This window comes from Meles meles, chromosome 18 (genome assembly GCF_922984935.1).
Source record: "Meles meles chromosome 18, mMelMel3.1 paternal haplotype, whole genome shotgun sequence".
NCBI classification, from domain to species: Eukaryota; Metazoa; Chordata; class Mammalia; order Carnivora; family Mustelidae; genus Meles; species Meles meles.
In genome coordinates, this window is record NC_060083.1 from 39,601,831 (window position 1) to 39,617,527 (window position 15,697).

The 15,697-nt window shown below is 46.9% G+C and overlaps 1 protein-coding gene across 1 annotated transcript in view; it reads left to right on the forward strand.

Annotated features, from left to right (window-relative positions):
* ZNF652 (zinc finger protein 652) overlaps nucleotides 1-15,697 on the forward strand; it is a 63,027-nt gene that overhangs the window by 38,619 nt on the left and 8,711 nt on the right. The window contains 5 exon segments of the mRNA XM_045985108.1: nucleotides 1,662-2,856; nucleotides 5,532-5,679; nucleotides 6,027-6,142; nucleotides 6,588-6,732; nucleotides 15,431-15,696. Coding sequence (XP_045841064.1) covers nucleotides 1,948-2,856; nucleotides 5,532-5,679; nucleotides 6,027-6,142; nucleotides 6,588-6,732; nucleotides 15,431-15,696 — 1,584 coding nt within the window. The 5' untranslated portion in view covers nucleotides 1,662-1,947.

A 15,697-nucleotide genomic window follows, 5' to 3' on the forward strand; every position in this document is an offset into this window, starting at 1 on the left:
AGAACTATTGCAGGAGGATGGAGGGAGGACTGGAGGCAGTCAGGTGAGAAAAACTAGTGGGAGATAAGCACTAACATCTTAAAATGAAAAAACTCAAGAAATAGAAATATAATCATGTTTAGGAATATGGAAGGAGGGGGCGCCTGGGTGGCTCAGTCAGCTAAGCCTCTGCCTTTGGCTCAGGTCATGATCCCAAGATCCTGGGATTGAGTACCCATTGGGGGGAAAAAAAAAAAAAAATCCCTGCTCAGCAGGGGGTCTGTTTCTCTCTCTCCTCTGTTTCTCCCTCTCCTTCTCCCTCTGCCTCTCCCCCGCCTCTCCCCACTGTTTGTGCACTTTTTCTCACGATCTCTCTCTGTGTCAAATAAATTAAAATCTTTAAAAAAAAAAAAAAAAGAACCGTGGAAGGCAATACTGGGGAGGAGGAACTAAAGTAGCTGAACATTTTCATCTCTGGGCTACGGGATCAGATAGGACGGAGTCGGCAGAGGGCTGCTCTTCTTGCTACAAACCTTCCCGGGTACGTGACTTGGACAACGATGTGCGCTTTTGCTTTTTTTTTAGTGATTACTTTGGCAAAAAATAAATAAAAATAAAAAAGGAGTTTAAAAACCTGTTAAAGAGGACTAAGGAGAGGCCCCTTTGCCTGCTGGTGCATGTGGCAGGCCCTCAGTGAGTGCTGGTTGCCTTCCTTCTGTCGGCTGGACGGGGGAGGTGCTTGTAGCGCTAGTCATGACTCAGGGGTGAGGTCTTTGGCCAAACAGCATTGTGAGCTGCGGCACAAAACAAGTTAGGCACCTCTCTCTCTCTCTCTTTTTTTTTTTATTTAATGGATGGTTTCATTTTTCCTGGAACCATATCAACCTGATGGTTACTGTTTCTTAGAATTTATTAGACTTCTGTGCAATTGACCCATGAAGAATTCCCCGGCTATTGAGTGGATTTAGCGAGCCACGCATGGGACAAACTTAAAAATACTTAGCAGCTTTGAAATTACTCTGATGAACCTGAACCCAGTAATATCTATGATGGTACCTCCCCCGAGATTAGACATTACTTCAGGCCACGGACAGTCTGTCTCTTCTGTAGTTACGTCAACTAGCTGTTGTGTCTCCCGGGTCCACAGTGCCTAGCTCGTGGCCAGCTTGGTTCTTTGAGCCCTAACTGGTGGACAGTGGTGACTGATGTCGAAAACAAAGCCAGCCAGTGGAAAGCTCTTGCGTGTATCACCTAGGACACCCGTTTAGATGATGAGACTATAGGCTTCCTGTGGACAGAGACCACATATTCTGCCATATCAGCGCGTCCCATAGCCTCTAGCATAATGAATGCCACACGACAGTACCTGTCCGTTTTGTCATCAGATTCGTACCGAACACCTACAAAGTGCTTGGCACTGTGCTAAGCTCTAAGGGTGGCTCAGTGTGCGGGACAGACAGACTCCTGCTATCTTGCGGCCTGCACTCTGACGAAATGGTGTGGAATACAGTAAACCAGCAGCCCGGTAAAACAATGGTCCGCGCTGAACCATTTAAGCAAGGATCAGGAATTGCCTCTGTGAAGAGTTGCGTCCTTTTCAGCCGTGTCGTATGATGTACGTGCATGCTGTGGGAAGGAAATCGTGGTATCTGACCTTTTTTCCTCTTTGCTTTGCTTTGTAGATAAGATGGTCCAAGTCATCTGCAGCTCTCCTCAAAGGAAAAGTCACTAGTGCTCTGCTGTTGCCGTCATACCAAACCTTCTGACTTACGCTTTGGTGCTGCCTCACTGGAAGAATTGCATACAGCCTCCAGGAACACCTTTTTTCTTTTCTTTTCTTTTTTTTTTTTTTTTTTATCATTTGAGTGATTCTTTGTTGATGGAAAAAGATTGGAGTGTTAACAGTTACCCTGTTTTGAAGCGATTTCTCTACAGTCTGAACTGCATCCTCCCTCGGGCCCCTGACCCATGAGCCACACCAGCTCTCGGCAGGGGCTGGGGGACAGCTGCGCCGTGCCTGCAGCAGGAATGGCTCAGGAAGACAGCCGCCGTGCTTCAGTGCCGCCTTCCTTTTATCATGGTGCCAACCAAGAACTGGACCTGTCCACCAAAGTGTACAAAAGGGAGTCAGGAAGTCCTTACTCGGTGTTAGTGGACACCAAGATGAGCACGCCCCATCTCCACGAAGCGGAGGAACAGCCGTATTTCAGGGAGCCAAGGGCAGTGTCTGACGTGCGCGCTGTCAAAGAAGACCGGGAGAATTCTGATGCCACGGAAGAGGAGGAGGAGGAGGAGGAGGAGGAAGTCTCTTACAAAAGGGAGCAGATCATAGTGGAGGTAAACCTTAATAATCAAACATTAAATGTATCTAAAGGGGAAAAGGGTGTCTCTTCTCAGTCCAAAGAGACTCCTGTTCTTAAGACAAGCAGTGAGGAGGAGGAGGAGGAGAGTGAGGAAGAGGCCACCGATGACAGCAATGACTACGGGGAGAACGGAAGGCAGAAGAAGAAGGAGAAGACGGCGGAGAAGGCCAGCGTCACCCAAAGGAGAACCAGGAGAGCCGGCTCTGTGGCTGCGGCGACCACGTCCCCGACTCCCAGGACTACGAGAGGGAGGAGGAAGAGCGCAGAGCCGCCCAAGCGTAAGAAGCGGGCCGCCAAGGAGCCCAGAGCGCCCGTCCAGAAAGCTAAGTGCGAAGAGAAAGAGACTCTGACCTGTGAGAAGTGCCCCAGGGTGTTTAATACGCGCTGGTACCTGGAGAAGCACATGAACGTTACTCACAGGCGCATGCAGATTTGTGATAAGTGTGGCAAGAAGTTTGTCCTGGAAAGTGAGCTGTCCCTTCACCAGCAAACAGACTGTGAAAAAAATATTCAGGTAGGTTTCACCACGGAGAGGGCAAACTTCCCAGGATAGCACCTGGCTGTTCAGACGCACCAGGCGTCGGCCCAAGAGAATAAATACCGTAGAGGCTGAAGGGACAGTGGTCACCGATTTATCTTTTTTCAAAGCTCCTACTTTGGGTCTTTTGAAAACCCAGGCTTAACGTTTTCTTTCAAAAGCATTGCATTTACCTGACGCTGGACTAGTGGGAACACAGGTACATTGGAAGGGGGAGTCTGTCATAGGTGATTGATGGCCCGGGAGGTAAAGTCAACACCGGCTTTGCACAGAGATTCACTGTCGTGAGACGTGTAATATAGAATTCATTCTGGCATCTTCTGTGTCAAGGTGGGAGATACTGAGTGAAGGTCAGGAATAGAGAGAGGTCCCCTTCTAGGTCTGAAAGGATGCCAGATTCTAGTGCAGCGGCTGGGGACAAAAACCATAATGACTCAGACCGGTGAAAATGGAAGATCTCCGGGAGTGAGTTGCTCTGACCAGTGGAGAGATGACAACATTAAATTTATCAAGAGGCTGAGCCCATGGGAGTATGCAAACTTTAAACCAAGGCTGAGCTGGTTGGAAATGTTGCCCACCTGGCGCTAGGGTTACGTAATGTTTCTGTGCAGTATTAAGGTAACAGAAGGTGGTTTTCAAACCAGGCTGATGTCTTGAAAGGACTATATTGCGGTAGGGTAAGAGGTGCGCTAATTATATGATGTCGAGTGAATTATATTATGGTGAGCTGCGTTGGTTTATACCTGTGAATGCATGTTAATGAATATTCATAAAAGGTAAGTCTATTACTGTCTCCGTAAGATGTGTAAAATATACATGTGTTGTGCTGTATTTAAGCCAAACTTCTTTTGAAAAGTGCAATTGTTTTATTTTGGTTTGTTTCTTGGAGTGCGCCTGACCTGGAGTGCTCTCCTTCCTTCTCACTTTACCTCGCGCTTTTCATCAACAGCTGAGATCGTTGCTTTACTTTAAAGAGATTTCAGTATAAATTATGTTTGCTAAAAATTCACCGCTTTTTGATTCGTCAGTTGCGACGTGGTCTCTTACATGCTGGGTAATTAAAAAAAAAGGCTGAGTCGCGGCGCCCAAACCCTTCAGAAACTCCGGCTCCCTTGCTTGGTTAGGACTTGGTTGTGACAGTTCAGGCCGAGGGGAGTGTGGTGCAGTGCTGCACCCTAGGGGTGAGATTGGGGCCCTGATGATGAGCGGGATATCTCCATGGCCATATTGTGGGGTTCTGGGGGTTTTTTGTTTTTTAAAATATTTATTTGACAGAGAGAGACACAGCGAGAGAGGGAACACAAGCAGGGGGAGTGGGAGAGAGAGAAGCAGGCTTCCCGCCGGGCAAGGAGCTGGACACAGGGCCTGATCCCCTGGACCCTGGGATCATGACCTGAGCCAAAGGCAGCTGCTTAACGGCTGAGCCACCCAGGCACCCCGGTTTTTGTTTTTGTTTTTTAAACTTAAATTTGCTTCATTAAGTTACAGAAATAAAACATTTAATACATCCTCATTCTGTGACTTTCCTCACTGTTGCTCACCATAAGGCACTTTAGCTCACATTCAGGTTTTGTGGATTCTGCTGAAAGAGCTCCCTTTACATTCCTGAAGAATACTGCTTTGTTCATACATATATGGCTCCTTATGATCCTGGTGATCCAGTAACAAGGAAAAACTGAAACCCTGCCTACTGGTAGGGGTAGGTCTGTCCTCGCGAGCAGTTCCAACCAGAGGCTGACTTTATTTTTTTTCACTCAGAGTTCTTGTTTCCTGAAGTGACTGATGTTCAGAGATTTTTATTTCCCATGAATAACTTGTTCCCCTAAATATCTCCAAGTCGGTGGTTACCCAGAACTTTCTAGTATCATTTTGCTTTAACCAGAAGCACTTTATTTTGATACACTTTATGCCTGATATCCCAGACCATTACTGATTGATAATACAAGGAACTCCAGGCACTGTTGCGTGTGTTTCCTGTAGCTGCACGGACAGAAGACCTGGGGCTGGCTCCCAGGGAAGGGGTCGATGACACTGACGGCTGAGAAATCACAGGAAATTCTGCCAGAGGGATGTGTTCCATAGAGTAAATTAGATATGGGGAAATATAATAAAATCTCAATAATGCATGTTAAGGAAGGCTTCAAATGCGTTCTTTAAGGAACAGAAACATTGTTCTACTTCCACAGATCCATAACCATTAATATGTGTTTTATCTCGCTTTTATTTGTGCTCATTTAAAATTAGTTTGTATTCCCTGGTGAACACCTGGTAACTGCATAGTGACCTGTGTAGAGGAGGCAGCTGCTCTGGGTAATCCATTTATTTCTAAAAACTTGGTTCTTCTCCACGGGTACTATATTAATTTGATGAAAGCAATCAAGTCTTTTACGTTAGCAGAACTTTCCGTTTCTTTTTTGTCTTACTTTTGGCCGTTGTTTTCGTACTCCCAGAGCGTCTCTAAAAGATGCGTCTTGGAAAATAGAACGTACAGATGTTGGTGTTGGCATCTGGACTCCGTGGAGGACTGGCATCTGCTTGGATTCGGGCCTCGCGCCGCGAATCGCAAGCACGCCCATTTCGTCCGCCAGTAGGCAGCGATGGCTTTCTGCAAGCCCCTGTAAATAAAGATTATTTCTATTTATCCTGCTCAGTGTGTTTCCTGTAACAAATCATTCAAGAAACTCTGGTCCCTTCATGAACACATCAAGATCGTCCATGGATATGCAGAAAAGAAGTTTTCCTGTGAAATTTGTGAGAAGAAATTCTATACCATGGCTCATGTGCGGAAACACATGGTTGGTAAGTTTCTTCTGCTGCTTTTCTCTCATGCCTACAATTTGTCCTTGTTCTTTGGTGTGTTTTATGCTTCGGATAGGGCAGGATCTGAGAAAGGGCCTGCCTTTAACCCGTTCCAACTTGTCAAAACTAACTGCAGCTTGTCCTCCGTGCGCACCACCGGCTGGCCTGGGACAGGTTCCTTTCCAACCTTGTTATTTCTGTTTCTCTTCAGAACGTTGCTATTAAGGCCTCACAGGTTAACGTGTAGAAAGTCCAGGTGGCATGAGCCCCCTGCAGTGGGACATGAGTCTTTTCCGGCTTGGGCTTTTCGGGGCCTTCTCCTGAGTATGGTGCGTTCTGTGTTGCAGCACACACGAAAGACATGCCATTTACATGCGAAACCTGTGGAAAATCGTTCAAACGCAGCATGTCTCTCAAGGTGCACTCCTTGCAGCATTCTGGAGAGAAGCCCTTCAGATGTGAGGTAAGGAGCACTGCCCCCCCAGGCCCGGGGCAAGCTCATGTATTTGTGGTGAGCAGTGCGGGAGAGGCGTGCGTAGGACAGGAGTGAGGCCCTCCAGACACGCGCTCCGAGCGCCCCGTGTCCCCTCACTGCCAGGTAGAGGAGGGTCATCGTTACCACACCGTCAACCCTCTCAGACGAGCTCGAGCCCAGGAGAGACACACGAGGAGTTACTCCCCTTCCCCCAGGAATCCGGAGAAGTTGGGTGTGACTGCAGGGCTGATTATTGGGGGAGATTCCCCTCTCACGAATAACCGAGCGGCAGAAAGAGAGCAGAGCCAGAGCTGCCGCAGCAGGTTCTGTTTGAAGGATCAAAGAGAAGCCTGATCTCGGCGGCTTTGTAGGGGGGGTTCCAGGGAAGCTGCCGTGCTTGGCCCTCAGGAGCCCCCCCCCATGTCCCGTGCAGAACTGTGACGAGAGGTTCCAGTACAAGTACCAGCTGCGCTCCCACATGAGCATCCACATCGGCCACAAGCAGTTCATGTGCCAGTGGTGCGGCAAGGACTTCAACATGAAGCAGTACTTCGACGAGCACATGAAGACACACACTGGTAAGAATCTGGGGGCGGCGCCGCCGGGTCTCTAGCACTTGTCGACCATCGCCTGTGAGTCTGCTCGCGTGAAAACCGAAAGCACAAACGTGCGTTCTAAGGGCAAATTCGATTTGAAGTAAACCTGATGTATAAAAATCCAGATTGATTAGCCTGAAAAATTGGGCTTTCATCCCTCTGTTCATTTAAAAAACAAAAAGATTATTTGTGAGTGCCTTTTAACTGGGGGGTCCCTTCAAGACGCCACTACGACTTGGTAATCCTTCAAGAAAAGGATTTTGGGGCGCCTGGGTGGCTCAGTGGGTTAAAGCCTCTGCCTTCGGCCCGGGTCGTGATCTCGGGGTCCTGAGATCGAGTCCCACATTGGGCTCTCTGCTTGGCAGGGAGCCTGCTTCCTCCTCTCTCTCTGCCTGCCTCTCTGCCTACTTGTAATTTCTCTCTGTCAAATAAATAAATTAATTAATCTTTAAAAAAAATAAAAAAAATAAAAAAAAAAAGGATTTCGTAGGGCCCAGGATCTCCTAAAATTGTGCCCCTTGTCTTGTGTGTGCGCTGTGCACGGTGCATGTGGCATTTTTTAAAGGAAAGGCCTCTGGACCGCTCAGAGCCGAAGGACACTGACGGCTTTAAACAGAATACTTTCTCAGTGTGCTTAAAGTTTGATCGGATTGGATTTCCCCCCAAATTACCACTTTTTCAGAACAACTCCTGTCAGATGAAGTTAAATCACCTTTTAACCATTTTGTGTTTCTGGGGGGCTCTGCTTGCTAGCATGGATGGGGCCCTTGTAAGCATTTGGCTGCCCAGCTTGCAGGGACCCGGCTGAAGTAGCAGCGCCCCCCCCCCCCCCCCCCCCCGGCAAACACTGCATCGTTGCATCTCAGCCTTGACTTGGTGTTCTGGGCTTAGCTGTCTTGGTACAAATGGAACAGTACGACCCGTTTTCAGGTTTCTGAGTAAAATCTAATCACAGGGTTCTACACTGTGTCAGTCTGCAGAGTGGCAGAGCCAGAAAGAACCACCAGGTGAGCGTGCTTAGCCCTTGCTCGTCTTTGCTCAGCCAGAAGTGAGAAGACTCTGCCTTGGCTGGATCGCTCTGATTCCCATTTTTCTGTTGAAGTCTAGAGAAGAGTGCCTGCCTGGTGGGCTTCTTTCCCATTCAGAGCAGAGCACCCTCCGACTTTAAGGATTCCTGTAGATGAAGAGCCATGAGAGGAGCTCAGTGAAATCCACTACACCCTAAAGGGTAATGAGAACTTGGAAGCCTAAGTGGATGGACAGCAGGATATAGCAGAATAATTAACAAATTCTCCTCTTGGACAGGCTCTTAGGTCTGAGTCGCTTTGAGGATTCAGTTTTTTGTTGTAAAGCAGGAAGCTGTGGAACTAGGTGAAAAATAAGCTTTTCTGAAGGCAAGTTGTGTCGCTTTCACACATGATGCTTGGGACGCAGGGGGCGCCCCCGAGGTGTTGGCCGCATCAGGAAATTGGAAGGAATCGGGAGCCCTGACACCCCCGTCCCGCCGTCCTCTTCTCTGCGCCTCTCCTGGGTGGCTTTCTCCTGGTTCCCTCTTCTCTCCTTCTGCCTTTCTTTCTCTTCCTTCCTTCCCCTTCATCCTTCTCTCTATAGACCCTTAAATGACCATAATGTGAAACCAGAGTATCTTGTGACTAACGTGTTTGTTGAATAAAATTTTTTTTTTTTTTAAAGATTTTATTTATTTATTTGACAGAGAGAGATCATAAGTAGGCAGAGAGGCAGGCAGAGAGAGTGAGAGGGAAGCAGGCTCCCTGCCGAGCAGAGAGCCCGATGCGGGACTCGATCCCAGGACCCTGAGATCATGACCTGAGCCGAAGGCAGCGGCTTAAACCACTGAGCCACCCAGGCGCCCTGTTGAATAAAATTTTATGTTAAATATTCTTCTTTGACCAAATAGGCAAGCTCAGTATTTCCTATTTCTTCCAAAGAAATATAGCCTCCTAACACCCTTCTCATTAAGAGAGTAGTACGCACTTACTAAAAAATATATTAGAAAATGTGAAAGTCAATAACAAAAATGATCATCACTGAAAGATCATTACTGTTAACAGCATACATATTAAGAAAATTCTGTAGTTCTTAACACATATAAATAGATACTATACATAAATGTTTATTAATGTATATAGACATAAAACAAAAATTGGGTCTTTATTGTAACTGGCTTTTCCTTTTGACTGTATTTTGTCATTAATGGCAATATCATTTTTAATGGTTGTATAATATTCCTTCTGGTAAATTTGCTGTAATAATAGCCATCGTTTATTACACACATATATGCGAGGCCCCACCTTAAGTGCTTTACATACCTTACCTCCTACAGTCAACGTCACCTTTACAATAGTCCTGTACAGTAAAGGACGTTGTTTCCACTTTATAAAGCCAGTTCCCTACTGGACATTCAGAAGATTCCTGTTTCCAGTTTTTCTGCTATTACAAATAACACTGGATAAACAGCTTTGTGGTTAACACATCCATGATGATTCACTTAGGATGAATTCCTGAAAATGGGATTATTAGGGCAAGGAGAGGCACACATTTTTACGACTTGGTGGTATATATTGCAAAATAGCCATCCACATACACTCTTACCGGCTGTGCATGAAAGCGTCCATCTCCCCAACCCTTTCCAGTGCTAAATAATACTCTTGTTGGCTTGCTAGGTGGGAAATGGTTTCTTACTGTGTTCGTTGGCATTTAATTCATGCTGAGTGAGACCGGACGTTCTCTTCTGTGTTTACTGAGTGTCCGTGTATTTTCCTTCCGGAATCACCTGTGCCTTTTTCATGTTCACCTTGCCATTGCAGTGCTTAGCTTTTTGTTTTGTTTTGTTTCTGATACCTCTTTTTTTTTTTAATTATTTTTTAAAGATTTTATTTATTTATTTGACAGAGAGAGATCACAAGTAGGCAGAGAGGCAGGCAGAGAAAGGAAAGGAAGCAAGCTCCCTGCTGAGCAGAGAGCCCGATGCGGGGCTCGATCCCAGGACCCTGAGATCATGACCTGAGCCGAAGGCAGAGGCTTTAACCCACTGAGCCACCCAGGCGCCCCCCCCCTTTTAAATTATTTTTTAAAGATTTGTTTCCGATACCTCTTTACATATATTTACATATGCTGGACCTCGTTCCACACCAGTATTAAGGTACTTTCCCTGGTTTGTCATCTGCCTTTTCATATTGCTCATAATACATTGGGAAAGTGGCCGGCCAGTGGGATTGGACACACTTGGCTCTCCCATTCACTGCGGCCTCTTTGGATCTCTGGTCCCTTAGTGTTACAGAAGGATGACAGGAGTACATGGGAAAATACAAAAAGAAGGGTTAGCCCTGAAAAAGAAAAGAGATAGTTCTTTTGAGGCTGGAAGTAACCACCTTTGGGTATTTTTGTTGGGGATGAAGGCCATTGCAGGAACTGCCCTTGATGGGGCTGTTTCTTTGCAGTCAAGGAGAAGTGAGGCAGACCCTATCTAGGGAGGCTGCCCAGCACTCAGCCAGGGTTTCCCAGGACAGTGTGGATGTGGGGTGAGTTCTGCATAGAGTAATTGCTAATTTTCCCATACCGGGTACAGCGCTAAGTGCCTGGATGAATTCAGACCTGGTTTTTGCGCTCGAGGAGCTTCTGCTCCAGGGACAGGGACGGTGGTGGTAATAACCCTAATCATGATCACAGAAGCACTACAATGCATCAAGTGTCTGCTGTGTGCCAGACACTGCGCTGAGCACTTTCCTTGTATTTTCAACTTCTCACAATCGCCTGCTACTGTGAGCTTTGTTTAACAGATGAGGAAACTAAGGCTCAGAGATTAAATAACTTGTCCAAGGCAGCCTGACTCCAGAACCACATATTTTAATGATTCTGACATAATTTAACGTAGCAAGCATAAAATGGAGGGCTATGCAGGACATCAGGAGGGCAGAACGCACCATTCCAGAGTCTGGGTCTCAGCTTCCAGGACGAGGCAGTGCACTCAAGTGATCAGGTTCAGAGGGATTGATCTGTGTTACATCGTCTCAATGACTATATAGATGAAATTGCTGATTGAGTAATTTACAGTGAAAAGGCTGAGTGGCAGATGGTTCAGAACTTTTATTTCTTTGGTCAGCATGTTCTTTGCCTGAATAAAAATCTATGTTAGAAGCTAAATTATCATCAGAAATTTGGAGGGCCCAGGGCATTACAGCAGAGGAAAGTACTTGAGTGATCTTAGTGGCGAGTACCATCCATCCTCAAATCCAAGAAGCCATCCCTTGTGAGACAAACTTAATTTGTACACTGCCGAGGAAATGCTGCCAATAAACACGTCATGCCGTCGAGTGTGAGGCAGATGTCCGTATGCCCGGGAACGCATGTCTCAGAATCAACAAATACTGATTTATAAACATTAAGAACTTACTAAATTTGGCTCTTGTAGTGAATGGGACCGAAACATCCCCAGGTTCACAGGGCTCACAATCAGGCTGGGTAGACACGCAAGGTTCCCTGAAAAGCCCAGAGCAAGTACATGAAACTAAATGAAGTTGGTAGAGTTTGGTGGATGGGGGCAGCTGGGCGGATGTCTGATGAGACCTGATACTGGAGAGCAGTAAGCAGGAGCCAGGTCACCAAAATAACCCATAAGCCTCGTAAAAAGTCTGGACTTTATTCTAAGGACAGTGGGAGGTTCTTGAATGGTTTTGAGCAGGTTACAACCCAAGTCTGAAAGTTCACCCTGGCTACAGGGAGGAGAGCAGGCCGGAAGGTGGGGAGCAAGAAAACGGCAACACCAGTCAGGTGGGCGTGGCAGTAATCTGGGGAATGGGGGTGATGGTGTGGACTGTGGTGACGGCAGCGGGTACAGTGAAAGCGATACACAGGATAGGGTGAGTGTGAGGACTATTGGATAAAGGTGGTGCGGAAGGGAAGAATCAAGGGATAGTCCCAGATTTGGGTCTTAAATGCCATTTGTCGAGACAGAGAACGGTAGAGGGAGGAGCCGGTTTGCCAAGTAGGATAATGAATTTAATATTGCACTTGCTGGTTTTGAGAACTCTACGGGACATTCATGTGGAAATGCCCAGTAGGCAGTTTGCAAAATGGGTTTAAAGCTAAATTTAGAGAGATTTCGGCTGCATGTATAGATACACAGATTTCTGATCCCTGCTCAAGGATATTCCTACTAAGTAGACTGAAGCCAGATTGCTTGTTCCTTTGAACAGTGCAAAAGACAGCTAGGTAGCCAGCCAGATTCTTGTTCTTTCCTCTCTTCCTATAGAGTTTCTGCCTTCATGTGTAATGTTCATTCTTCAGACTCATTACACTCCTGCTTCTTACAGTCAGCTTGGCTTTATATGTGGCAACTAGGTCATGTCCTCAGGTGTATTGGTGGTGATCGAGGTCCTTTTCTAGTTACCCTGATGGACTTAGCTTTAGTGTATCCTCCAGCCACCCCGTTACAAGCGCTTCCTTAAAGTGGGATATCATGCAGGTGGTGGATTGCAAGTGTTACGTTTTTATTTTTCCTTATTTCAGCCTCGTTATAAGCTTACCTGGAGGTCTCGAGGAGACCTTAACATCACTCATTAGTACAATCAGGATGGGGCCGAATGAGTAGTGAGAGTTAGAGGTAAGTGGGATTGTAGGCTTACGTCTGGAACAACAAATGTGAGAAATTTGGTAGGACTTCAGGAAATGAATAAAAGATGACTAAGCGATAAAAAAAAAAAATCAATTTTTAATTTGAACCCATGGGTTTGTGGTAGGTGGGTTCTAATAATTTTTGGCCTTTCTGTGGCAAATCATTATTAGCCTAGAAGACTACAAACAGACCGATGGTTAGAGAGATCCTGGATTTGATCCAGGCTGGAACATGCAACAGAAAGTTAATGTCCACATATTTCAGCACGCTTAGTGAATCCTGTTTGTGGATGCAGGGTGGTGTGCGGAGAGGTGGTTAGAGAGTCAGGTGAGAGTGTTTGCTCCAATTAGGCTAATTCAGAGAGTGAGTCCTTTGACTCGGTTTTCATATAGCTGTTGGGAGTAAAGAGTACTAACCCTGGAGAGCCCTGGGTAGGGGAGGAGAGTTGAGAGGTTGTCCAACAGGTATGATTTTAAAACATCGTGTTATCCAAGTAAAGTGTGTTTATTTGAAAAAAAAAAAAAAAAAAAAAGAAAGTGCACGTAAGCCTAAAGTTTTTTAAAACATCAGTCATCATCCCATTACCTAGAGAGAATCACTGACATTTGTTGTTCTTCCCATGTTTTTTCTATACCTATTTTTAACTTAAAGTGGATAATACCATGTGTGCATTTTCATAACTTGCTCATTTTATTTAATAGACTATAAGCTTAATAGATTATGGATTTTCATGTTAGTAGTTAGATTTCTGTACCTTCGTAATACTGTTTTCAATGGTGCTTTCCATCAGATGGGTATGCCGAATTGACTTAATTAATTCTATTTAACCAGAGATTTGAAGTTTGGGGTTTTTTTTTTTTTTTAAGATTTTATTTATTTGACAGAAGACAGAGATCACCAGTAGACAGAGAGGCAGGCAGAGAGAGGAGGAAGCAGGCCTCCTGCTGAGCAGAGAGCCCGATGTGGGGCTCAGTCCCAGGACCCTGGGATCATGACCTGAGCTGAAGGCAGAAGCTTTAACCTACTGAGCCACCCAGGCCCCCCAAGATTTGAAGTTTTTAGGTAATTGGAGGAAACAGATTACAAAGGTGGAAAACCAGGTGGGCTCTGAAGTTATCTAGGAAGTTGCGTATGAATCACAGTGAAGAGCCTAGCAGTGGTAGTGACCGAATAAAGAAAAGCCGAAAGAGAATGGAAATATGTCAGGACCTAGTATTGGTGATTACAGACGAGACTGATCCCTCCTGACTGCACAGTCCAGTCTCTTGAGGAAGCGAGGAAAATTCTGTCTTTCAGAGAAGGAGGGCAGCGGGAGCTGTCAGTTTCCAAAGGCAGAGAGAACAGGGACTACGACATGGGTGAAGAAGTGTTCTCTGCTCGTGTACAGCATGTACGGAGGGGTCCCTGAGTGAAGAACAGTAGGGATCTCATTTTCCCTCGTGCATGCGGGGCGCCCAAAGCATCAAGGTGTGAAGCGCCGTGTCTGATGTTCCAGAAGCACACTCCGGATGGAACCAGACGGCAGCTTGAAATCCTAGCTCTCCTCCAGCTATAGAACTCGGGCACGTTCTTCAGTTTCCTATCAGTAAATAGAGGTGGGAACAGCGGCCTCATATGGGCTGTCGCTGTGAGAATCATCAGAATTCACAGCTGGAAAGCGGGCAGAAGGGTACCAGGCACACAGGAAGCCTCCCCACACGGCAGCTGTTACTGTGCGGAGTAGAGTGAGGGTACTGTCGAAAGGACAGGGAGCCTCCACCAGGACGAGAACAGCCTCTTGCAGCCGGAGCTACGGTAAAGGCACAAGCGCCGTGCACTGAGAAATGACAAAGGAATTAGTCAGTACAGGCGTGTGGTCCCTGACACACATGTACACAGGTGCTCACCGCAGCATTCCGTATGAAGTTCATGTTCAAAAACCATCTTGTGGGGCGCCTGGGGGCCTCAGTGGGTTAAAGCCTCTGCCTTCGGCTCAGGTCATGATCTCAGGGTCCTGGGATTGAGCCCCGCATCGGGCTCTCTGCTCTGTGGGGAGCCTGCTTCCTCCTCTCTCTCTGCCTACTTGTGAACTCTGTCAAATAAATAAATACATCTTTAAAAAAAATTTTGGTTAATAAAAAAAATTAAACAAAAAAAATCTCTTCCCGCTGTGGCCCGGGTAGAAAAGCAGGCCAGCCGTGGAACCATGTCACCATCCAAAGAAAAGTTAGGAGCCCTAAAAGTGAAGCCCTTATTTCCTCCCTCAGTGCCTTTAGAATTCTGGAATTGCGTTTCCTTTGTGGCTTCTCCGTCCCCTGCTTCTGAGCCAGGGCCAACAGCCCCCCTCCCTGCCCTCCCCACACCCGTGGACATTTGGGCATGATGTGGGGACAGGTCACGTTGCCAGAATCTCTTGGGGGCAGTGAGTAGGCTGGCACCTGGAGCACCGGGTGCTCTTCACATGGGCCAGCTAGTCCCACAGAATGAAGGACTTATCTGCAGAAACCCCGCAGGCTCTCCCATGGGGAGCCACCGCAGCATGGGAGACCTGGTGGCAGGTGAGGTGTCCAGCACGTCCAAGTCCAACACAAAAAAGTATGCCACACGCTAAGCGTTACGTGCAAGTAGACCGGAAGAGACTTGTTTGCCCCACAGGACATTTCTAGCAGTCCTTCTTTTGTTTGGAATTCAGAAACGGCTAACAGATGGACTTTGCCTAAGTTTCAGAGGCAGAGACAGGTCCGAGGTCTTAGCCACCTTGAGCGCAGGAAGGTGATTGGAAGGGTTCTTGGTGTAGGATGTGAAGGATCACTAGGTAGATGCCTCTTTGTTTTTTGCTGTTGTTGTTGTTAAACTGTGCCCTGATAGTAGGGTGTATGTGAGTTTTACTCCTATCTGCTCTTACCTGTTAATTCCCAACTTCGGGAAACTCTTTGCTGATGTGTAGACTATAACATGGCGTAAGGGAGAGGAGCGCTTATCTCCCCCGCAAGAATGAGGAATAGCACAAGGGCCTAATTACCGCCCACTGTGTTAATCCTTTTTGTGTGTCTGTGTTCATCTCAGGAGAGAAACCCTTTATCTGTGAAATCTGTGGCAAAAGCTTCACCAGCCGCCCCAACATGAAGAGGCACCGCCGAACTCACACAGGCGAGAAGCCCTATCCGTGCGACGTGTGTGGCCAGCGGTTCCGCTTCTCCAACATGCTTAAGGCCCACAAGGAGAAGTGCTTTCGGGTGACGAGCCCCGTGAACGTGCCGCCTGCTGTCCAGATCCCACTTACGACGTCCCCGGCCACCCCAGTTCCGTCTGTGGTGAACACCCCCGCCACCC